Source organism: Ursus maritimus, unplaced genomic scaffold (genome assembly GCF_017311325.1).
Source record: "Ursus maritimus isolate PB19 unplaced genomic scaffold, ASM1731132v1 scaffold_32, whole genome shotgun sequence".
Lineage (NCBI taxonomy): Eukaryota > Metazoa > Chordata > Mammalia > Carnivora > Ursidae > Ursus > Ursus maritimus.
The window spans coordinates 672,697-697,032 of NW_024425786.1; the positions used below are offsets into that span (position 1 = coordinate 672,697).

The following is a 24,336-nucleotide window of genomic DNA, read 5'->3' on the forward strand; positions in this document are numbered from 1 at the left end:
CCCACTGGTTCCAGGAAAAGCATTTCCAGCGTGGGTTACAGGCATGACTGCATTTGCTGATGTTCTTTGGGCAGCGTGTGACTGTTTCTGATTCACCATGTGTATTTTTCTCAAATTAAAGACACATTTTGGATTGTGCAAGAATATTCTCAGCTTTCCAGGGCAGATTATTTTAATGCTGATATAGAGGAAATTATGACTATTGGAATTAAAAAAGAGAGCTTTTTATGCCCTTCAATGGAAGTTTCCTTGAAAGCCAGACATATGTACATCTCTAAATATCGATGCAGAAAAGCAGATAACCTGACTTGACACCTCTTTTAAGTGTTTCTTTGCAAAGGCACAGACAATGACCATGGACATGGGAGGAACTGACCCAAGGAAGTGATGAATACCCAGTATCAACGTTGATACAAGCATGTCTGCAATGGTTCACTAAGAACATACTAGAAACACTACTACACAGAGTTAATGAAAAATAGATAATGTCTGTACATCCATTCACCAAATGGCCAAGACAGGCCATGGGTTTTGTCTGCTGGCAACGCTGTCCTGGACATGCAGGACATGGACGGCTTTAGGGTGGGGACCAGATGCCGGAAGAAGGAACGTAAGTCTCGGGCCAGCGCGGTGCTGGCCACGGCTTGTGTTCTGAGGAAATGTCTCAAAAGCAGCTTTGTTGGAAATTACCTCATTTGCTAATAATTTAGGAAAATCTTCATTTTGTTTCTGATCCAAGAATTTGGAAAATCAAAACCGCCAGATAGCCACTTGTGAGAGGAGACAGGGCACAGGTGACGTGCAGGGTTGTCGGTCCCTCATGAGGCTCAGAAGCAGGCACTGCCGATCTGGTTACACTCAGATGACGACATCCATGAGAAAGGCAACATGAAGTCATCTTGCAACAAGATGACCACAGATGTGTCCCCGTCTCTGCTCACATCCCGTCAGTAGCTGGTCATGGCGGCCACACTCTCCAGCAGGGAGGCAGAGGGCTGTGGAAGCCGTCCTCACAGACCCCTGCACACCCTGCCGCCCCCACCACCTCCAAGTCCTCTTTGGGGCTGTTTGTGGGGGAAGCAGAGAGGAAAGGGGATAGAAACGGGAGATCTTCACAGTGGAAGCAAGCTTGGCACACAGGCGAGCACACACCTGCCTGCCCTCTGGGCGCAGGAAGTCAGCTTCATAAAAACGTTGTAGTTTTTTGTTTCATTTTGTTTGTTTTTGGTGGAAAATGTGGGCATTGATAAAAGGTTGTAGTTTTAAAGGCCTCATCTTAACCCATCATCATGGCAAACTTTTTCAAGTAGGCAGAAGTTAATGAGACGTAATTATTGCTCTTTGTTTCCAAGAGATTTGATCTCTAGGAGGGCCTATTTTTATATTTTCCAGCTGAGAAGCCAACTGGAAAACCAATGAAGAGATGATGGGAGCCAAGGACCTAAACAACACGGAAGGGAAATCAGACAAGGGGGCTGTTAGCGCCCGAGGCCCTCCTGTCGGCTACTTCACTCAGTCATGGCAGGCAGGGCTCAGAAGGCCGTGTTACCGCCTACGTCCCCCGAGTCAGGCTGCAGGCGATACGCCCCAGGGCGTGAGCTCGGCACCACAGACAGGTCTTAAAGCCTGACTGGCAGTGGACGGTGCCCCAATCAGAAATCCCACTGGGAGGTGAGATGAGGAGCAGAGTGAAGAGGCCAGGAGCCTGAACCCAGCCAAGGGCTCAGACGCCCAGCGTGGTGGTCCGTCTGCTCGGGGAGGCAAGAGCCAGGCCAAGCCAGGCTATGGGTTCAGTGTCGGTTGCCTGTCATACAGGATGCCTTCCAGAAGCCACCTGGGCCTGGCCACCTGTTTCCTTCTTTAAAAACTCCACTGTCATTGTAAGTGCAGTGTGACAAAATCTGTGAACACACCAAATGTCCTTTCCAGCGCCCCCTACTCATTCATTCACGAGGGAAACCCTTAGCATCCTTGTCCACAAGACAAGGTGTGGTGTGGTCCCTGACCAGCGGGGTGATGGCAGGAGCACCTCTAGGGAACCCTTCAGAACAGCCCGTGTTACACACAGGGGCCCAGAAAACAAAAGGGAATGTCAGTATATCCCTGTCCTGAGTTAAACACCAGAGATGTCTCTCTGTCCTCCACCTCTGTGACCGGCAATCACCACATCGGGGGTCCCCGACTGAAGGCCAGCCACAGGTGAGGGCTGGGACCCTCAGGAGGTGGGGGGCCTAGTGCAGCAGAGACCCTGAAAGGGGTGGGGCAACTTCCCTTCCACAAGTGGCCTTTCCCTAAGTAGTACCGGCTGCTGGCAGCTCTGGGGTGCGGAGGATGCCTTGGGTGGAAGGGCAGGAAGGCAAGGGCCCGACAGCCTGCCCTCAGCAGCAGGGACCCTTATCTCTGTTCCCGTTCCACTCTCAACTAGCTATATGGTCACTCGGCTACTGTGGCCTCTGGCCCAGGCAGTGGGCGCCTCAGCATGGCAGTCCCCCCAGATGGCCAAAGGGCAGAGCGTGCAGGCCCGGGGATGCTGAGCTCGCTGTGCTGGCGCTGTGCGGCGGGAGCGCACACGTTGGCACCTGTGGCTGTCAGCCCCAGAGGAATCAGACCCGCATGCTGGTGAGGGTGTGCAGAGGCCAGTGTGGGTCCCAACGCCCTCACGTGTGCTCAGCACAGGGTCAGCAGGAGGGGGTTTCACATTACGCGGCTGTGGCTCAGGTCTCCACCCCAGGAAGCTGACATCTGGGATCCCTGTTCAAGTTCCTGGTGGTTTTCACCGAAAACCCAAGAAAGGAGAAGGGAAAGCGACACGTCCCTTGGCCTCCTGCACCCCAGTGACCCGAGGAGGCTGGGTGTCCGCGTCAGTGAGGACGACAGCAGCAGTGGGCAGCACCTCGGGGCCCTTGGCACCTGCCGAGGCTTCTAGAGCTCAGTGGTGTGGTCTGGGGTCCTTGGGGGTCAGTGGTTCCATGTCGTCCTCTGGTGTCTGGCTGGCGGCCACAGCCAGGCTCTGCATGGCCTCCCGCTGGTGCTGCTTGGCCTTGTTGTACAGCAGGACGCCAGCGGTCACTAGGACGGTGCCGATGGCTGACAGGCTGGTAACTCTGTTGCCGAACACTATAATACTGAGCCAAATGGACAAGGCGTGCTTCACGGTGCTGGCGACACTGCAATGATAGGGGTTATGGTCCGGGCTCGGCCCGCCCGCCCGCCAGCCTGCACAGGCCAGGGGTGCTCCCTGGCTGGCTCCCTCCTCCTTTCTTTTATTAGCAAAGGTGTCAAACAGAGAAGCAGGGACAGGTCCCCATGAACAGCCATACTCATCTTCTAGACTAAATTAACATTTTGCTTTATTTGCTTCATTCTTCTTTGGGACCGAAATTTTTTTTTTTTTTAAGATTTTATGTATTTATTCGACAGAGATAGAGACAGCCAGCGAGAGAGGGAACACAAGCAGGGGGAGTGGGAGAGGAAGAAGCAGGCTCATAGCGGAGGAGCCTGATGTGGGGCTCAATCCCATAACGCCGGGATCACGCCCTGAGCCGAAGGCAGACGCCCAACCGCTGTGCCACCCAGGCGCTCCTGGGACCGAAATATTTTTAAGTAAACCACAGACATTATGACATTTACCCCTAAATAGCTCAGCTTGCTGTTGAAGAACAGATGAAGTTCGCAGATGGCTGCAGCACCCTTACCGACACGGGCAGAGCGGAGCGGGAACCGCCCCAGAGAGGCCCCGGGGACAAGACACGGGTCTCGGAGAGACCGTCTGATCAGTGAAAACAGCACTGTGCAAGCAAGGCGAGGACCCCGTCAAGATGAAGTTAATGCGACACTTGCTGAAAAGTTCACAGTGCTTGTGTCTGGGGATTGTGGACCACGTGCGCTTTAACTTTTTTTTTACTTTTTGTACTTTTTTGTCTTTTCCAAACTACCTATAATGAATTAAGTATTGCTTTTATGACATGAATAAAACAGAAAAAAAGCTATTTTCCTTAAAAAGAATTGGTTTTCCGCTTTTTGCCCTTTTTTGAACCATCACTAACAATCATTAAAAAAACAAGTTTCAGGGATATTTGGAAATAATTCCTGGCCCCAAATGGATACCAGAACGTGTGACAGAGGCAATGACCAGCACAGGCTTCAGAACTTAAAAGTCATGACTGTTCTTGACCTTCTTGCAACCTTTCCCATTCTGGACCTAGGATGTGGGAGGGCCGCAGGGGTCACAGTCAGGGCATGTGACTGGTGTTGCACAGGGCTATGGCGTGGACCTGGGCCAGACCGACACGGGCAGTGGGAGCAGGGGCCGCCCCAGAGAGGCCCCGGGGAGACAGAGGTGTGGCTGGCACAGCCTGACGTGGCTTTGGAGCCTGCAGGTCAAGCAAGACCATTCCCCTTCTCTGCTGCCAGTTCAGAAGTTAAAAAAAAAAAGGCCCACTGACTTACATGACACGACGTGGCCTACGCTGCAGTTCTGGATTTCTAGGCCTGCTGGCAACATGAGCTCATGCTTTTCTGCTTGTTACTGAAAACTTGCGTCTTGAAATGGTGCTTTCATTAAATTCTTCCGGTTACAGAAAAGAAGAGAAGCCAGCGAGGCCTCTGGCTCGCCTCTCAAAATTTCCAGAGCTGTGCTTCCGATAGGGGAGCCTATGGCTATGTGTGGCTGTTCGAATTAAAATCGCTTAAAATTAGATAAAATTAAGAATTCAGTTCCTTGGGGTACCTGGGCGGCTCAGTTGTTGAGCGTCTGCCTTCGGCTCGGGTCACGATCCCAGGGTCCTGGGATCCAGCCCCGCGTCAGGCTCCCTGCTCCACGGGAGTCTGCTTCTCCCTCTGCCTGCCGCCGGGCAGCCCAGAAGCAGAACATTCCAGCATCACAGGCAGTCCCACTGACATGCTGTTCCGACAGAAAAACACCCGAGCTGCAGCTGCTTCCACGCTCATGTGTGGACTCCTGGTGGGTTTCCCTACCGACTGATGTCCTGCGTGTCCCCATATTTCACATAGCACCGAACAGCACGGCCTGTGGTCACAACACGTGGCCACGGCCCTTACTTCAGCATCTGACAATCACAAGGACCTTTCATAACAACACCCGGATTTAAAGTCCGCACCTCCACCAATGACCTGGACGCACACCTCGCGTCTCGGGGAGCTGCTGCGCTTACCTGAACGTCACAGGGGAAATTCTGCCCATGAGGGCATAGGCCGTGACGCTCTGCAGGTGGAAGAGCACGCCGTCCATGAGCAGCAGCAACACGACGTCCTGGCTGTACGTGAAGCTCTTCCCGCTTCTGCCGATCACCGGCAAGTCCTGTGGGCCACGACAGAAATGGCGCTGCAGCCAGGGCTCTTGTCGCGGCTCCGCCACCGAGAAGCGGGGGGTCACAGGCACCCGGTCAGCCGGGTCCACAGACTGGCGCGGAGCAGTGCTCTGAACACAGCTTTCTGGGGGGACAGTCCCCATTCTGAACGCATGCACACATGGCCGATGAGCCCACGAGAAGGCGCTCAGCACCACTGCATCCAGGAAATAGGAGCCAACAGCACCACCGGGGACCGCCTCACACCCATTAGGATGGAGACCATTGAAAACAGAAAACGGAAAGGACAAGTGCAGGCGAGGACGGGGGGCAGCTGGAGCCCCCGAGCACTGCTGGTGGGAAAGTAAAATGGTGCAGCCACGGCGGTAAACAGTCTGGTGGGTCCTCGAAAAGTTAACAGACAACTACCGCAAGAACCAGCAACCCCACTTCAGGGCACGTGCCCCAAAGTACCGAGAGCAGGGTCTTGAATTGTTATGACACGCCCAGGTTCACAGCAGGACTGTCCGCCAGAGCCAGACTGCAGAAGCAGCCCAGGTGTCCACTGGTGGGTGGGTGGATGGACAAACGTGCTCCAACAACACAGGGACCAGGACTGAGCCTTAAAAAGGAGGAAGCGGCAACACCGCTAGAGCTCAGAGGGACCTTGGGGACGTCCTGCTCAGTGACATAAGCCAGTCCCCAAAGGACAAATCCCATAGGATTCCACTTACACGATGGACCCAGAGTCGTCAGCTCTGTACGGACAGAAAGTACAGAGTAGGTGCCAGGCGCTGGGGGAGGGGTGAAAGAGCTCAGAGCACAAACATGCCGCTTCAGCATCAGGATTATTTTGGGCTGAAGACCCTTAAAAACAGCAGGAGCCAGAAGGGCCCTGACCTCGCTTTTCCTCCCTGAGGAGCGGGAGACAAAGGCCCCACGTGGAGGCCGCCGAGGCGGCAGGAGGAAAGAAACACGCTCATTGCAGAGATGGAGGGTCCGGCGCACTCACCCGCCTCCACCCCACAGGCAGCCCGCTCTCCCGCCGTCACCTTTCCCTCTCAGCTTGTCACGTGTGCTCTCAGGTTGCACCCCTCCCTTGGTTTCCTCGTGAGTCTCCCGTGTCACGTGAAGCTTACGTTAAGTCAGTCTGTGGGCTCGTCCCCCGTTAATCGCCCAGCTGGAGACCCTAGCAGGGAGAGGTACAGTCTCGCTCCCCCTACGGGGGAAATGGGAGTTCCTGCTTCATGGGGACAGTTTCAGATCGTGATAATGAAAGTCTGCACGCAGATGGTGACGGCGGCTGCTGTCACAACGTGAACATATCTGACCTACACTTTAAAATGGCTACAACGATCAATTTTGTTTATGTACATTTTACCACAATAAAAATACTTTTAGATGTACACATTCTTTCAATCAGCTGTTCCAATTCCAAGAATGTATCCTAGAGAAACACCTTTGTCTGCTGAAGACACGACACATGAAACTCCGGGTTCTGTGTGAAATGTGCCAAGCAGTCCGGCGTCTGTCGAAGGGGCCGTGACAGATCAGGGCAGAGCCACACTCCAGAGCACAAGCGAAGGACAGAACAGCCCAGTTCCATTTATGTTTAAAAAAAAAAAAGGTCTGCACAGACACGTACACGTGCTTTTGTGAGACTAGTGGAATCATACTACACACGTGTATATCTGAGTACGATTCTAGCCACGCGGACAGGTCTGGAAAGGGGCGGTGCGGGAGTGGGTCCAGGAGGGATCAGGAGACAGACCTTCTCTCTGATCGTTCTATGGTGGGCACGTGTTACTTTAAAATACTAATAAAATAACCAAGACTACAACCCTCACACAAAAACTTCAGGAAACTCCCACAGCTCCAGACTGGCCTCGCTGGGCACAAGCCCGCGTCAGAGACCTGTCCAAGGTCTGGTTTCCACCTTCTCTCCCTTCTCCTCAAGCACGCATCGCTGACCCTTTGTGAGTGATGCAGCAAGGAGCGATCCCCTGAGCTGGGAAGTTAAACCGGCCCGCTCCCCAGTCGCTACACAGAAACGTCAGCGCAGGTGCCAAGCGGCGTCCTGAAACTCACCAAGAAGAAGATCCAGGCGGGGACCAGCATGGCCACGGCGGCGGCGCTGGTGTAAAACTGCAGCTCTGCAGCCCTGCGGGGGGAACAGAGGCCTGGCGCTCTTCCCGTGCTCGCCCTGCGGGGCACGGGCCAGGGCTCACGTGGACAGCTCACAGCAAGAGCGCCCCCGGGCGCCCAGCACACCAGAGTCTGTTTCGTCCCGCACGGTGGGGAGGGGCGGTGTGTGCCGGCCAACCGCAGCCAGGACCCAGCCGGCCCCTCAGATGCCTCAGGGGGCAGCTGGAAACAGGTGGGGTTTTCTTCCAAGTTTCCACAAAGTATTTTTATTTATTTACTTATTTTTTAAAGTTTATTTATTTTTTTTAAGTAATCTCTACACCCAACATGGGGCTCAAACCCACACCCTGAGATCAAGAGTCCCCTGCTCTTCTGACTGGGCCAGCCACGTGCCCCCTCCACAAAGTACTTCTAAAAGCCACATAAGCCGAAGTGGGAAAAGCATCAGGTCTACAGCGGATTCTGAAACTTCAAATGGGCAAGAAGTCCTTTGGGGCCTACAAAACTGGGAGTTTCACGGGCTAACGATACTTACGAGAACCTGTATTTGTCCCCGCTGAGAAGCTTTTTTGAAAAAACGTTCTGCAAACTAGAATAAAGAAAAGAAGAGGTTAGCTGGTGAGACAAGGAGTTAGTGTGGACCCCAGAGACCGAGCGTCTGCATCCTTCCTGAGTGCTGACAACGATGGCGGCCCCTAGGGGATGGCCCCCGCACATCCGCCATGAGCTGGGCCCACACTGGGGGATTCCTGGGCATCGCTTCACTGTGAGGGGGGCCCCATGACTGGCCCCTTTTACAGAAGGGTAAACTGAGGCACTCAGTGATTGAGCGATGTGCCTAAGGTTACCCAGCTCTTGGGGGTCAGAGGATCCCAAAGTCCCCGCTCTAAGTGCTGCACAAAACCCCGTCCTGAACCAGGAGTTCTCGTAAGTCAGTAACTGCCACAGGCTGGGCACCTGAGGACTGAATGTGCGGGAGCGAGCGAACAACACAGTCTGAGCTTACGAAGACTCCAGTGGAAAAATAATGGACAAAGCTCCCAAACGTAACAGACGAACCACAGGGGAAACATGCATGTGGCCAACGAGAAAACGAAACAGCGCCCAGCTTCCCCAGGAACCAAAGGGCTTGTCACTTCCACTAAGGACTCTGCCCTCTGGGCTCTAGAAGCAGGGGTTTGTTCCATTTTGTTTTGAAATAAAAACTTAGTTGAGGACAAGGTAAGACCAAAGCTCTCACTACAGAACTAGAAACCAGAACAGTCGTCTGGGAAACACTGGCAATGCGGATCAAGAGCCCTTGTCGGCGTGCGTGGGTTCTGTGTCTCTGGTGGGCACTGACCCTGCACGACGTCACAAACTTCAACGGAGCCACTCTGCACACCTAGACAAAGAGTCATTAATTAGCAGGCATCTGTGGACTGCACGAGGAGGTGGTCACGAAGCCCCGGCTGCTGAGGGGCCCTGGTGCCAGCACGCGGCGCCCACAGGACCACACAGAGGGGGCAGAGCCAGACCGAGACTGAATGCATGATGTGGCCGTATTAGATTTCTAGGAGCTATAAATGCAGAGGGAAAAAAGCCATTAGGAAATACATCTAAATATCAGAAATGAAATTATAGATGACTTTTAAATGTTTACTTGGCCCTCGTATCGAAAACCTCAGTGTGAGCCTGTCCAACCTTAACGGTAAAGGCACGATAAACTCCCGTGTGGCCATTTCCCCTCTTTCCCAGGAACAGGGGAGACCTAGAGGCAATCAGCACTTCTCTAAGAGCAGGGCTAGCCGAGGCCTAGTGTGGACTTTAACACCACAGCCCGGGTGCAGGGCGGCTGCGCTCACTGATCCACGGCTTCCGTCCCCTTCCTGCTGCAGGACGAGGAAAATCCCGCGCGGTGCTTTCCCTCCAGCACCTGACTCAGGCTCTCCCCTTCCCGGCACCGGCCCCGGGCACAGACCAGAAACTGCCCCTTTGTTCCAGCCACAGGATGGCCTCCTCCCCTTTGCTTAGCCGAATGGGGACGCACGGACCCACAAGGGCACTCCGGCATGTTAGCCGACCGTGTCCCTACGATGAGGGTTCTTCATACCAAGACCACCTGTTGTCAAACTCTGGCTTGTTTTTTGAGAAAAGGTTACCTTACTGGGGTACAAAGTGTTTAGTATTTCAGAAGAGGCAGCATCAGATGTATCCAGCTTTGAATTAAGGGATGTAGTTCTGAGTTAATCTGGACTTAAACATCCATTATCCTGATCACACCATGCATCACACCGTGCGTCCCCACGCTCCTCCTGACTCACCAGTCCATGATGTTGGTAGACAATGCGGCTGAAAACCCCAGGACATTGAAGCTTATCTCCGTAGCCGTGCACAGCGCCAGGCCTCCCATGACAGGGATGAGGGAGAGGTTGACCAGCAACCCTAGAAAAGGCAAATACACAGAAGAGATCCCACAGTCAGTCTGCCCGCTACAAAATCTCTTCTGGGCACCAAGGCCATTTTCATACCCCTCACCAAAGCTGCTAACTTTCACTTTCGTTCCGAAACAAGCGGCTACTGATTCTTTACACCGGAGGAAAATACCAACATCCACGTCCATGCCTGCACCAAGCCCGCCACCCTCTCCCAGGCCAGGGGCCTTATGTGGCTTTTCTCTGTGAGGTACGTCTGCCAGGCCTGTGGGCAGGACGCACAAGGTTGGGGCCCTGAGCCCCAGGGCCCCACCCTGCACAAACTCTCGCCTGAGAACGAGGAGGGTGGACGAGGGCCACTGTCTATCCAAAAGGGGGAGCCAGGGGTGGGGGCAGTTTGATGCCCTGCTGCAGGGGGTCTCCTGCTACAATCTGCGAACGATGTGGAGGTCACTTCTCTTTGCTTTGTTCCGAAATCCAAGGAACAAACTTGACACAAAGGGTTAAAAAAGTCAGTTGAGCAGAATGGAAAAGCACATTCACTTTGGAAACAGGACATTGGGCCTCATGTTGCTTCAATTTCAGATCCTATTTAGTTTACTTTGAAATTCAAAGTAGATGAGGGAACAAGTCTTCCATGGGAGAGGTCCACGCTGACCTTTGGAGACAATGGCCACCTCCCGGCGCAGGACCATGCTGACCAGACCCGGTCACTCGGGAGTCCCCAGCACACCGAGCAGCAGCCCCCACTGGGAGGTGGGGGAAGGGAACCTGGCATGTTGGGCCCTCCACCTGCCAGCACCCTCTCGGTTTTCTAGCATGTAGTCTTGGCCTCGGTCCGCCTAGGAACGTCTGCTGCAGGACAGACTGTACGTGTGAAAACCCGGAGAATGCAAGGCCACAAGTGCCGTCTCGCCCTTAGGAAGGACTGCTCTTGCTGTGGCGAGGCATCCACGGGCATGGGCATGCTCGCGGTCCCGGGGAGAGCTCAGGGCTTTGCCGGGGTGTCCCCCTGACAGGCCCCACTTGCCCTCAGCTCTGCAGCTCCAGGAGGCCGCTCTGCCCCCGAGTTCCAGCCACTGCTTGAGAATCAGCAGACGCCTCTGTGGGGAGGTCAGACCCATTGGGGTCCATGCTGCCGGAGACCCTCAGCTCTGGAATCCTGGCCCCTCGGTCATTCTCCCCAACAGATGCCTTTTGCTAAATTGTATCAAGATGTTCTCACAGTTCTCAACAAGACAGCTCGTCTGCCACAAGCTTAGCCACGCAGCTGGGAGCCAAACCATGCTGTTTTCAAGTCACTGAAATAAACTCAGAGTGGCTGAGCTCCCCCCCTTGATACGCAGTCAGCTTCGTCTGTTTTCTGTTGCTTGTGATTTCTAGGGATTGCTGTTTACACCCTGCCTGGATGGTCTCACCATTGCCTCAAACATATGTGTGGTTCCAGAGGCACGTCTGGGAGGGGTCCAGCTGTGATGCGTACTGGCGCCCTCCTCCCTCCGCCACTCGCCTCCAGATCTTGTCATTTTCTTAACTGTGCCTGTATCTAAACATCTAGCAGTACTGCTCTTAGATGAGAGATCATGCTGCATATGCATTATTCTGCACTCTGGTGGTTTTCATGGAACAATGGCCGATGGGCTCCGTTTTAAAAGGCCGGCAGGAGGGGACGCCTGGTTGGCTCAGTCGGCGAAGCATCTGCCTTCGGCTCAGGTTGTGATCTTGGAGTCCTGGGATCGAGCCCCACATCGAGCTCCCTGCTCAGCAGGGAGCCTGCTTCTCCCTCTCCCTCTGCCTGCTGCTTCCCCTGCAAGTGTTCTCTCTCTCTCTCAAAGAAATAAATAAAATCTTTAAAAAATAAACAAACAAAAGGCTGGCAGGAAAAACAGGAACACGTGTATAATGTGTAGCTGGAAATAGTCTGCTGTCATTGAAGGCTGGCGATTTGTAAATCCATCAGCTTTCTGGGCTCATGGCGGGCAGAGAACTACTGAAGAGCAGGAGGAGGAGGCTGTCAGAGGAGCTCGGGAGGCGCAGGAGGTGGCCGACCTGAGCAAGACCGCTGGGCGAGCCAGCAGGTGACTGTCACCAGGCAGCCCCTCGTGTGACACGGAAGGTGGTCTCGCCTTCGGGGACCAGTGACTTCTCCCTTACTTGGTTCTTACTTCTTTCCCCAGCTCCTATGTCCCCACCAACCACAAGGCCTCCACATGTCCAAACAGCCGTGCACTCAGCTGAGGTGAAGAAACGCTTGCTGGAGTGCATCTGTGAGGCCCTGTGACTGCTTGGAGAACGTTCTAGGATGGCAGCGAAAATGTCCACCTTGGAGAGGCGAGCCCCAGCGCCACACTGCTGCTGGGAGAGCCCCCACCCCGGAGGAGGGGCCCTGGGGCCAGAGGACCACTCACCTGTGTACTCCCCCAGGATCACCCGGGACATGATCACGGTGAAAATGGGGGCAGAGCTCTTCACCGTCTCCGCAAACGAAACCGCCACATTTTTCAGGCTGACCAGACCCAAAACCACCGTTGCAAACCTAAGAATACGCCGAAGGTGTCACTGGGATGGAGGAGTCGGTTCATCTGAAGCTGCTCCCCTCCTCCCGCTCCCTGCCCTCCTGGCCTCCCCGGTGAAGACTTCGGTCGGGCCCTGCAGGGCGGGGCCCGCAGCCCCAACGGCAGGACGCTGCTCCGCGCACCCAGTGGCAGGCCCAGGACAGGAGGGGCATCACTCCCACACCATTCTTAAGTTAGATTCTCGGAAGTTCTGGGAAGAGTCTGAGTGTATTCAGATCCACAAAACCAATACCATCTGTTGTCCTAAAATCTACACAGCCCTTAGGACTGCATAAAGTTTGCACTGAAAACACACCTGGGATCACGTGATTACAGCGTCAGTCAGCTGGCACCGCACTCCCAGCGATGGCCAAGACATTTCATGCAACGCGCAACCAAAACGTCAGATTCCTTACCTCATTAGACCCACAAACAGCATGATCATGATGAAATTGGGGGGGTAAGAAAGCCGGGTTTTGTGCTGATATAAACAGCAAGGAACAAATATCTTCACACATCCGATGACCGTCGTGGACAGCATCTGCACAGCCCCTGAAGGAGGGAGAGGAGAGACTTGCCTTCCTCCCAACGTGGAGGCAGGCAGGCAGGATGGCTCCCAGCCCCTGCCCGTGGCGCCCTCCTTCCCGGGGAATGCGAGCTCTTCCGTGCGCCTCTCGCGTGGACAGCACCGCCCTGCAGGTAGGAGGGGCCCGGCCCACACCCCCAGTTACCGAGCATGCTGGGCTCCCCTTCCAGCAGGGACAGGATGTACTTGTTGAGGAACAGCGTACAGAAGCTGAAGAAGAACCACAGCGCGAGGCAGAGCAGGGCCCGGGGGCTCCACGCGCCCAGGTCGGACTCGATGACAGTGGTCTCTGTGACGGTGATGGTGAGCACGTTCTCCTCGGGGGCTCCCTCGCTCCTGGTGAAAACAATCTTCTCGCTGCGGTGGCCAAAGAGAGAGCCCCAGGCGAGGAGCGGCTTCCCCTTGGGCTTGTCCTCGGGGCTGGGGGCCAGCTCTGCCAGCGCCAGGGGTTTTCCCGAAGCCGACATGCTTGTCTCCTCAAGCCTGCGGGCAGCATGGGTCAGGCCGACTCCCAGATGAAGGTCTGCGGGGAGAAGAGAGCACTGAGCACTTTCCCTAGCGAGTGCAGGCTGAAACGTTAAGAATAAAACCCCGCATTATTGATGGTGAACATTTTAAAGTCCTTAAAAGTCTGAACCACCAAGGTGAGGTAACTGTGAAAATGCAAACATGGAATTCTGGTCTTATTTTCACATCTGTGCGCTAGTCTACGGAGCTGCAAGGACAGGAGCCCCGACAGCTCCCATCTCCCCTCCCCCAGGTGCTGAAAACCAAAGGCTCCTATAGCTGCCCTTCCCCACGTGCCCACCATCTACACACGGACCCCAGGAAGCCCCCGCCCAGGCTGCTGTCCCCCCGAAGCCATTGCAGGGGCTCTGCACCTTCCCACCCGATCTGGGAACTGCCCAAGTCCCCGAGGAGAAGCCGCGGCCCTGGCCCGCCCCGTGGGTCTCGGTGTGGTATCTGCAAACTTGCGGCTCTCCCGCGCCCTCACCTGACCGTTAGTATTTTTTCCAGCTTTTCCAGCTGTTCTTCACAGGAGGACTGATCTGCCACTGCCACAGACGCTGGGTTTTTATTCTGTCCACTGGGTTTTAAATTACAAAATCACTCTATTTTTCATTTGTGGATGTTCTATTTGGTTCCACCTGAAACTGGTCTGTTTTTCTCACAGCATCTTGTTCTTTTTTGTTTTTAACTTAAAATTTAGAAGTAATCTCGACACCTAACGTGGGGCTTGAACTCACGACCCCAGGATCAGGAGTTGCACGCTCCCCCGACTGAGCCAGACGGACACCCCCAGTGTCTTGTTCTTTCCGCCCTTCTTCCATCTTCTGTCTTAACGTTCTCTGACAATCCCTTACCCGAGACCTCAGCAGCGCCACCCTGAGGTTCCATGGATTAGCGGGCTCTGGCCTTGGGGCTGCGTGTGGTGTACATTGGTCAACTCCAGCAGATCCTGCCATGCGGGGGGCCCATGCGCCCTGGGCCCTCGGGGTTCCTTCCAGAGTGAAGGCTTGGGGTCTGCCTCTGTCACATGCCCCAGGGTGTCACTCGCCCAGGACCATTTTATGCTGTTTCTTAGACAAACCCTCAGCATAATGAACCCAGACCTGCTGGTCTCAGACCTGTGGCCACAGCTTCTCAAGTGAGCCTCCTTCCTCTCTCCTAAGATCCCAGGCTTAGTCAGACCCGGCTTCTCCCGTGGCAGGCAGGCAAGTTCTCCAAGTTCTTGCTTTAAGCCAAGTCCCAGTGACAAATTCCTGCCCCCTCTCAGAAGGGCTAGGGTCCCACTTCCTTCCCCAATGACATTAGACCCGAGTCCCCAGCCAGCCTCAGATGGGCTGAGCACTCAGATTTCCGGTTCCCTCAGTTTCTGATACCTGGGGGTTTCCTCTTGTCAGCTACACATCTGAAAGGACGTATATCATACTTCATCCCTAACTCCTCGCACGTGTAGCAGGAGGCATCCAGGGGCTAAGTTGGCTGCAACACCAGCTGGGGCTTGCCGGCTCCCCTCCTGCACCCTGGCACCCACAACAGGACCCCCCCTTAGGAGCGCAGGCTGCCCACCCACTGCTCTCCAGCTCATCTGCAGACAAGTGCTCAAAGGCTCCTCAAACTCAAGACTTGGACTTTCCCGATGCCCCCGAAAGCTGGCTTCTATCCTGCCCCCAGGCACGGGCGGCACCAGAGACCCGGCCATCCTCCCCCACCTTGCCTTGGCCCCCAGTGTTCCCCCCTCTGTCCACCATGAGCTCAGTGCCACAGGCCCCAGCGAGCACCCGCATCTCACCCAGGCTGCCCACATGCACCCCAACCGTGGCTGTCCCACAGTGGCCTCAACAAAATGCACTGCAATCACAACCGGAGTGTGCCTGGCCCTTCCATGGGCTCCCACTGCCCCCACACGAGGATGAGCTCTTCAGTGCTCAGGGCTCCCCTACGATGCCCCTGCTCAGCCTCCTCTTCCCCAGCCCAGTCCCACTGTTCTGTCTGGGGTGATGAGGTGCTCCAGGCAGCTAGGACTGGCCAGGCCAGAGGGGGTGTGTCCGTACTCCACCACCGCCACCTCCCCGGCCTGGAACCGGGGCCCGGCTGCAGGTGCAGATCAGATGCAGGAAGAAGCCTGCTGCTATGGCACAGGGTTCCTAAGACCCCCCCAAGGGTCCCCAGGCCCCAGACCCTGGCTCCTTGCCCCTCCCCGCCTCTGTGGGTTCTGCCTCCTCAGGAAAGCCTCCCGTCAGGGCCAAATCCTAAGTTCGAGGCCCCCAGCACCACCAGGTCCTGCTCCTTGGAGACCCCGTCGCAGTGTTGGTCACAGGTGCCCGGAAGCCACTGCTGATTCCAAAGCCACACTGTTTGCAGGGCAAGGGGATGACGGTCCAGAAGCACCCGCAAGACCGACAAATACAGCAAAGAACACGCCGGCGGGTAACTGACCCCTCACAGGTCGAGCACCCCTTCCGCTGGGCTCCCATCTGAGAAACTCACAACCTTCTTGCCCACCCTCACTCTCCTTCTCCTTAAAGTCCAGGTCATGCTCCCCCCTAGAAGCCCCGGGAACACACACTTCTGAGGGCCAGATACTCCCTGCTCCACGTGCACTTGTGGTCAGAGATTTAAGAAACCGGAAACCACCATCTGATGGCACATATACTCCCTCTGTACAAAGACCTTTAACAAGCAGTTGGTTTTCAGTAAACGAGGGCCCATGCACCTGGCTCCACACAGCTAGGGTCCTGCTCTCATGCCTGAACCCCAATGAACGCACCACCTCTGCTAACAGACATTCACACTGTGCCACTAGGAATGTTCTGTGAGCGTCTTTTCACATGTTTCTGTCAGATCTGCGCTTGGAAGTGACTCTGCTTGCTCAGGGGCGCCCACGCACACTGCTAAGCTGCACTTGACCACTTGTCCTCATGCACTGCCACCGTGTCCGGCGGCTCTGCTCCTGCAGGGTCACACAGGGAAGTACCCCGACCTGACACCCACACCTGAGCAGAGGTCCTTGATGCTGGCTGCATGCTCACACGCCCAGAGCTCAAACAAGCCGACAGAAAGGGGCCCTACTCTGCACAGACCAAGGAGGTCAGAGTTTGTGGGTGCAGCCCAAGCACCAGAATGATTTTTAGCTCCTTGGGTGATCAGATGTGGCCAAGCAGAGAGCCACCGTGGGGGGGGGGCCACTCCCTCCGAGGAGCCCTCCAAGGACTGTCGGTCCAAGGCTGAAAACACCCAGCAGCACACACACAGACGGTGTCTCTGCGAGGAACAAGAAACAATAAAAGAGACGCAGAGGGCACGTGGCTGAGGCTGGCTGCAGCGGCAGGTGGTCCTGGGGGGAACCCGTGTACGGTGCTCACACAAATCGCCAGAAGACGGGGGGTTAACGTAGCACTGTTTTTAAAGACTTAATTTATTCGAGAGAGAGTGCACGCAAGCACGAGGTGGGGGAGCGGCAGAGGGAGGGGAGTAGCAGGCTCCCTGCAGAGTGCAGAGCTAATGCAGGACTTGATCCCCGGACCTCGAGGTTATGACCTGAGCTGAAGTCAAGAGGTGGATGCTTAACGGAGCCACCCAGGCACCCCTAGCATTTCCGTTAGTAGCAAAAAACCTAAATGTCTACTGAAGGAGAAACAGATCATAGCACATCACGGGGCCAAGGCCCACAGCAGTGGGATGCAAGGCCTCTGCCATGAGAACCAATGGGAAATCTTAAAACTGCTGGAGTCCGAAATGACAAGACCAAGCAGTGGAAGGAAATGTACCACACGGTTCCCCACAAGGCTGTTAAACCTGCCAAGACACCCAATATCGTTGCGAAACGAAAATATAAAAAGTTCTTACAAAGTCTGGGGAGCAGGGAACTCAGGCCAGAGTTCGTGGGGTGGGGGACACAGCAGGGACGGGGCCCAGGGGAAAACAAAGGGCGTTGCAAAGTGCATGCGTGTCTGTAGGGAGGCGTCGTGCTATTTTCCAAACTGTTCTATAAGCTCAGATTTACGTGTGGAGAAGAATCCCGTGCTCCGGGAAGCAGTCCTCCCAGGTCCTCAGCTGACATTCCCAAGTCCCAGCATCTACTGAGATGATGCTTGTTTAGGCCAGAGCCCATTCGGTTAGAGCCAAACCTTCCTTTCTATGATGAATTCAGATTTCAAGCTGGACCGGCTGCCAGTGAGAAAGGCGGGAAGGAGGGCAGGGCTGGCAGCACCTTCTAGCAGACCTAACTTGCCTGCCCTTCCCCAGCTCCCTGCAGCCTGCTGTCCACTCATCTGGACCAGACTTCAGAGTGTGAGGGCCTCCCTTACCATCTGCCCCTTGGTGACCAGGTCTCCTCTGGTGCCTGGGAGCTTTCTCTTTCTGTGCCGGGGGGTTGCACTCTCTCCTCCTTCCACCCACACGAAGGCAGCCACCAGGCTTCCAGGGTGGAATGCAGCAGGTGCTGGGACCCAGAGGCCCAGTCATGCCGACCAACAGCCAACACACCAGTGCTCCCACCCCCATGTCCACAACAGGGCCCGGAATCCCAGGGCAGATGCTCAGGTCACCGGGACACGCTCGCCTTCCAGCGCACGCTCTTGTCGTGACCATCAACATCTCCACAGACAGCCCACCCAACTCGGTGATGAACCAATGTGACAACCGGGCCCAGGGACGGGCAGATCCCAGGCCGCATGTCTAGCAGGGTGACTGAGGGGAAGAGCCCTCCGAGTGTGCATGGTTCCCACACCAAGTCCAAATATGAAAATCAGGTCTGGAGCAGTCCACGGCATAACAGACATGGCCTCTGCCTCTGTCCTTCATGTCAAGACTCGCTAATCACACCAGGATTCCCAGCTGCTTGCTTGCTTTTGCTTGGTGAGATAGAAACCCAGGACGTGGGGGAGAGACGCAGGAAAGCGAGACTGTCAAGGGGCTTGGCCAGGAGAGTGACTGCGCTGACTCCTCCCTCTTCCCAGGGCTCCAAGGGCCCAGGGTGGGGGAGGGGGCTGAAACAGCCTCGGCCTGCAGGGAAAGCAGGGACTGAGGGTCACAGAGCGGCCAGGCAGCTGCTGCTCCCCAGGCAGGAGACCAGATGACTCTTCTCTGGAGAATTCAATAGGCAAAGGACAGACCTTAAGTACGGAAATCAGGCCCCAAGGAGAGGCCTGGACAGAGAATGCAGCTGGGAGAGGAGCAAGACGAGAAAATGGGAGAAGCGCTGGAAGGAGGGCAGAGCAGGATGGTGCAGGTCCCAGGAAGGGGGGAGCAGAGAGATGAAGCCCCCGGCCACAAGGAGAGGACACCAGAAAACGGCCCTTGGAAATCAAGAGCGGGAGAGCAGAAGCGAAATCTCACCAGAGGCTCCCAGGAAGCTCCAACTCAGGACAGGACCCCCCAGAAAGCAGCCAGGGGTGCTTGAAGCAGGTGGGCCGTGAACCTGGACCGGTAATCTGGGTCCTGCTCCCAGACACACCCACAGCTGCTGGGGCCAGAAGCAACCGGCTCTGGAGAAAATCTTGCTCAGTTCAGGCCTGAAGACCTTTGCCAGCTGAAGATCAATGGGTGCGGGTCAAAGATCAAAGATCACCTGCCGAGAGGGAAGCCCTGTGGGGGAGGAGCAGCTGCCGGGCAGCTCCAGGGAGGGACCGACAAAGCCCACGGGCGGCAGGTTGATAGGACAGTCACGCAGATGAACAAACCCAAGACGCCATCAGGGATAAATGTCCAGAGAGGAGTCACCCGGTTGCTGAGCTGAAACGAGGATGTGTTTGCATCCAAACCTCTCCCCTGCAGGTGCCAACTCATCGCAAAGGGGAGGTGTGACTTTACCCTGAGACACTGGCAGACATCACCCCAACCAGAGACCCGACCAAGCAAAGCTGAAAACACTAGAGACAGGCAGACGTCCTGTCTGCCCTGATCAGATGCACTAAGAAGAACGTGGCACTGCTGTGGGTTTTGTACCACGGACACGTGACTGCAAATCTAATCGAGAGAACACAGCAGGCAAACCCAAAGTACACAGGTCACAAAAGTCAAGGACTGGAGAAGACCACGGGGACACGGCCACTGAATGCAGCGTGGGGTCATACCCAGACTGGACTGCACACCAGAAAAGGGACACCAGTGGCATACTGGCCAAAGTTGAACGCAGTCTGCAGATTAGTTGGTAGTTCTGTCTGGATGTTTAAATGGGAACGACGCTCCAGTGGAACTTACTAAGCGTCACTGAGGTCACGGAAGACATCAGCGGGAGGGGAGCTGGGAGAAGGGCATACAGGTATAGTTGTTTCTTCTGTCGGTCTACAAGTTCCTCAGAATAAAAAGTTTGAAAAATTTGAAATACAAAACAACTCAATCGATGGGTTACACAGAAATGACAGAGCTGAAGAAAGTTACTGCATTTGAAAAAACGTCTGAGGAAATTATCTGGAATGCAGAACAGAGATGTGAAATCAAAATATTAAAGAGACAGCAACCCAGGTAGGGAGAAAATAATAAGAATGAAAGTTCCAGCAGAGAAAAACAGGGAAGACTCGCAATTTAAAGAGATAAAGCAGGGGCACTGGGCTGGACTGGTCGGGGAGCATGCAGCTCTTGGTCTTGGGGTCATGGGTTTGAGCCCCATGCTGGGTGTAGAGATGACTAAAAATAAATAAATAAATAAATAAAATAAAACTACACTGAGCAACAAGAAATGTGGGAGGATAAGCCCAAGACCAAGGAGAGAGACTGTTTGGTGGCGGGGGAGGAGGGAGCGCAGAGAGGGAAACAGAGCGGTCAACAGTTCTCAAATGCACCTGTTCAAAAAGTTATGACTTCTGGAACTATATTAATGTTCCACATGTTTAAAAAACAAAAATAACCGAATAAATAAATTTTCTAAAGTGTGACACAAACAGAAAGAGGTGAACCAAACCACAAATCAGATAAATAACAGTCAGGCTGAACACAGGAGACAACCCATCCACATACCTTCTGAACACAGTTTGCAGAATGTGCGTGCTCAGATGAAAGACACACAGGACCCTAACACTGAACCCTACATGGTGGGCTTTCTCATTGACTCATGGGTCAGGGATTCTGGATTGAGCAGTAAGTGACTCTTCTACGGCCAGTGAGACTGAAACCTTGCTGTGCCTCTGGAGAGAGCACAGACGCACAGAGGAGGGAGGGTGGAACGGATTGTGCTGTTGGGGTCAGCACTCGTGGGTGTGGACAGACGGAGGTGCACACATCACGCCTGTCCACAACACACGCGTCTCTGCATCTGGTTCGTCATCTGGACACTGAGGGCCCAGAGGCAGTGACAGCCCAGCTGCTGTGAGCACCCTGTCCTGGTCCTGTTTCTAAATCTCATTCTCCACTGAAATGAACCAGCCTCCTCGGAGAAATGGCCCATTTCAGGGCTGGGGCATTAGGCCAAAGAAACGGAAGTGCTCAAACACTGATGGGACAGGTTAAAGGACACAGAAGCACACAAGGGAACACCCTCTGGAGAAATCCAGAGGCAGAGTGAGAGAGAAACTGAATAATGATAGCACAGGATCAGAACCCACTAAATAAAGTAAGTACCCAAACATCCACAGCGATAAACGAGGAAGAAAAGAAAGCTCTTGTTTATAGTACAAAGTCAACTGACAGACGTAAAAGGGAGAGTAGAATTAGAAAGTCACCATTTGGCCACCTTCCCCATGATCCCATGAACCACTAAATCCTAGAGAACTTCCCCTAGAGAAAGTCTTGTCTGTGCGCACAAGACACATGTAAGAACGCCCACAGCAGAAACCCAGCTGTCTGTCCACAGGAGAACGAATACGTCAGGCAGGGAATGTTCACAGGATGCAACACTGAGCTGTAAAAACAGGTAACACACAGCAATACACAAAAGGAGGTGAGTGACACAAAGGTCTTCTCAACACGGATCAAATGAAATCCTGCTTATCATCAGTCGTGAGCCTGGAGTTTAAATTTGAACAGGATACAACGAAGACCCTGAGTGCCTGTGGGGGGCATGACACATGAAAGTTGTCGGTCAGTTGGTCCTGAACTCAGAAGGTCCCACTCACCAAAGTCCCGGTGGGGTCACAGATGCCTTCCTACACTCCAGCTCACGTTGTCTCCACGGCCTGTTCTTCTTTTGTAGACCACGTGATTCAAGGAGCTTTCAGAGGGAAGCAATTCTTGTCCTGCAAAAACTAAAAGTCAGCAACCCTAATCTGACAAGGAAGAATTGCCTTTAAGAGCCAACAGTAGTTTTGAGTCTGCCTGGAAACAAGGTACAGCACTGGCCACCTCCCGGTCACTGGTGATAAAGGTCTGAATTATCTCCCTCTCAGATTATTAGCACAAAACACAAGAACTAAGCCAGAACGCTTTCTGACCAGCATGGAGTGGGTGGTTAACGATCTGTCTGTACTAGGCCAGGGGGCAGCTCTTGACTGCTCTCCTGCCCAGAGCTGTCCTCAGAACGTGCACCTGCACGACTAAAAGGAAACCAGGTCTACTGAGATGTGGTGACACTGCAAGAAACAAACATGAGACATCTTGACTTGGTTTGAGCGTTCCACTACATAACAGGTCCTACACGGGGGTCAGGACTCTGCTCAACTCTGCAGTGAGGGGCTCAGGGACAGCCAGGAAGGTGCCCGGGCTCCAAAATGGAGACGAAGTCATGGGTGTTGCTCCTGCCACCATGAAGAAAAGCTCAGCGGGAGGTCGATGTTTCCCCAGCCAATTCTGCAGAGTCCTAAATTCCAAGGCTCACAGCCTGAGGTTAAGAATCCCTGTTCTAGAACAAACAACTCAAGATGTCCTCAAACACTGGGTAAGGAAATCTAGATTGGTTCAAATTGTCAGCAGGGCATTGTAGATACGATGTACGGAAAGTCTCCAAGTTTTATACAGTATAACTAAAAATTCCATCTCTGGGAATCTATCCTAAAGAAACAATTTAACAAAGGTCTTCCTAGACCTTTGTACCCAGGACAGACCGGTAGCTTTCTTTTTAAGAATGAGAAACTGGACACTGAGTATCCAATAGGGAGTATGTGTGTAATAAATGCTGGCCCATTACCAAGGTCACACAATGAAGCCCGACAAGTTTTGACAAAAAAATATTTGTCATAGATTGAGAGCAGAGTTATAAGACCTTTTTGTACAATGTGGTTCGATGTAAAACGCACAAACAATTCCGAGTAACCTATGCCAGGTTAGGGCTGCTGGCAGCTCCGGGAGGCGGAGTCCCACGTTCATTAAAATCTTGGTTCGTTTCTCTCCAGTTTCTAATTTGTTTATATTGAAAGTGGATTTCTTTCATCTAAAATCCTTTCTATTCCCACGCTTAATGCCCCTTTTCATGCTGTTTAATACGCGTTCATTCTACTTTCAAATGTTAACTTGCAAGTTCAAATACTTTTGGTAAAGTACATTCCACTCCATTAAAAAAAAAAAACTTAAAAAAAAAAAGCCACTGAACAAAGAATCCACCTCTGAACAGGCTTCCCCCCCTTTTCGGCAGTGGTGAGCAATGCGTCAAAGGCTGAAGCAGGAGGACTGCAAGGGAATTAGCTGGACGGGGCCCAGCAAACCGAGGGAAAGAAGTCATCTGAGGACCGGAATGAAGGAGGCTCTGAGCCCCAACTCGCAGACCGACAGTCCGCTAAAACCAGCGCTCGGCAGGAGCTCAGCCGCTACACAATGGAGTTTTCCAAGGAAAGACATCAACTGCAATACGTTCCTGGGCGACCGTGACTTTAGGCCCCAGGGCGGATGCAGCGTCGGTTACCTGGTTCCGCTCCAGGGTCGTGCTCGCCTCGGGGGCACCTGGGTCTGGGGGCTTACAAGGCAAGAAGCCCCGGGACAGAACACACGGCCCGCGCCCCCAGCGCTGCCGCCCACCCGGCTGGACCCAGGCAGCCGGGAAGGGCGGACGCGGGTGCGCCCCGCGAGGGCCGCGCCTACGGACCGGCGAGGCGGGGGCTAAAAGTGGGAGGAGCAGGCGCGGGGAAGAGGGCGGACCCGGGGAGACCGAGAACACCGGCCGAGGCTACGGGCCGAAAGGCGAGGGGCCTCTCAGACGAGGGGTCAGCCTGGGACGCCAGCAGCATGGCGAGTGCAAAGGCCATGGGGTGGATCACGGGGCTGTTCGTGAGAGGGGGCGCTGGGAACAGGCCGGCCAGGCTTAGGTCCGGAGAGCGATAGGCGACCACCGGAAGCAACCTTTACTGTTCGTTTTATTCCGCGTTTTCCGGGTAAATTGGCCACCCACCCTTAGACAAATGACCCAGACAGGCGGCATCAAGGACTCTCTCCCGATGTGAGCACGGGAGCCAGAGGGGTGCGGGAACCTTCCAGGGGCCAGTGCGGCCTTCCCGCGCCCCGGGGTCGCGCGCCCGAGGCCTTGCTCTGCAGCGGTACTGGGGGCCCCAGGGCGCCCGGCCCGGCGCTCGCCCGCGGCCCCTTCCCCCACGCCGCGGCCTCTCCACCCACCGGTCGCAGCAGGGCCGCGGGACGACAGCCAGCGCGGGGTCTCCGTGCGCATCCGGGGGGCGCGGAGGACGCCCGGGACCTCCGCCTGCGAGCATGGCCGACGCGCGCGCCTCTCGTAGCCACTGCAGGGCGCCCACCCAGGGGCTGGCTCTGCGCGGGCTGCAAGGGTCGTCTTAGGGCCCTTCCCGCGAGCCGTGCTCGGAGATGGGCCGCCGGAATCTGGGGAGGGCCGAGGGGGCGAGCTCCCCGAGCTGGACCGGTGGGGGGCGCAGCGCCTTCCCGACACGGGGCAACCCCGCCCCACGTCGGGGCCTTAAGGGCGCGCGGCATTTAAGGTGGGCTGCGTG

General features: G+C 54.8%; 1 protein-coding gene across 8 annotated transcripts; it reads right to left on the reverse strand.

The window, feature by feature from the left end:
* Positions 1–154: 154 nt before the first annotated feature.
* Positions 155–24,263, reverse strand: LOC103682044 (solute carrier family 35 member E2A). 8 transcript variants are annotated; one of them, XM_040645644.1, is made up of 10 exons: positions 23,990–24,253; positions 21,568–21,687; positions 13,155–13,532; positions 12,840–12,975; positions 12,277–12,404; positions 9,758–9,878; positions 7,990–8,043; positions 7,398–7,470; positions 5,175–5,320; positions 155–3,167 (listed from the first exon to the last, which is right to left on the reverse strand). In XM_040645644.1, the coding sequence occupies exons 3-10, from the start codon at positions 13,474–13,476 to the stop codon at positions 2,930–2,932; spliced, it is 1,218 nt and encodes a 405-aa protein (XP_040501578.1). In that variant the 5' UTR covers positions 13,477–13,532; positions 21,568–21,687; positions 23,990–24,253; the 3' UTR covers positions 155–2,929. The 8 variants fall into 8 exon arrangements, with proteins under 8 accessions (XP_040501578.1, XP_008709838.1, XP_040501580.1 ...); XM_008711616.2 differs by lacking the exon at positions 23,990–24,253 and adding an exon at positions 23,286–23,433; XM_040645645.1 differs by lacking the exon at positions 155–3,167 and adding an exon at positions 3,508–5,029 and having other exon boundaries at positions 23,990–24,257.
* Positions 24,264–24,336: the final 73 nt, after the last annotated feature.

Bases quoted from the DNA above. Each gene is read 5' to 3' on its own strand.
- LOC103682044 (XM_040645644.1), bottom strand. From the start codon at position 13,476: ATGTCGGCTTCGGGAAAACCCCTGGCGCTGGCAGAGCTGGCCCCCAGC. The intron at 5,321-7,397 runs GTGAGTTTCAGG...CGTGGCCCACAG, and splicing joins CCGCCTGGATCTTCTTCTTG to GACTTGCCGGTGATCGGCAG. The intron at 3,168-5,174 runs GTAAGCGCAGCA...CTATCATTGCAG, and splicing joins ATTTCCCCTGTGACGTTCAG to TGTCGCCAGCACCGTGAAGC.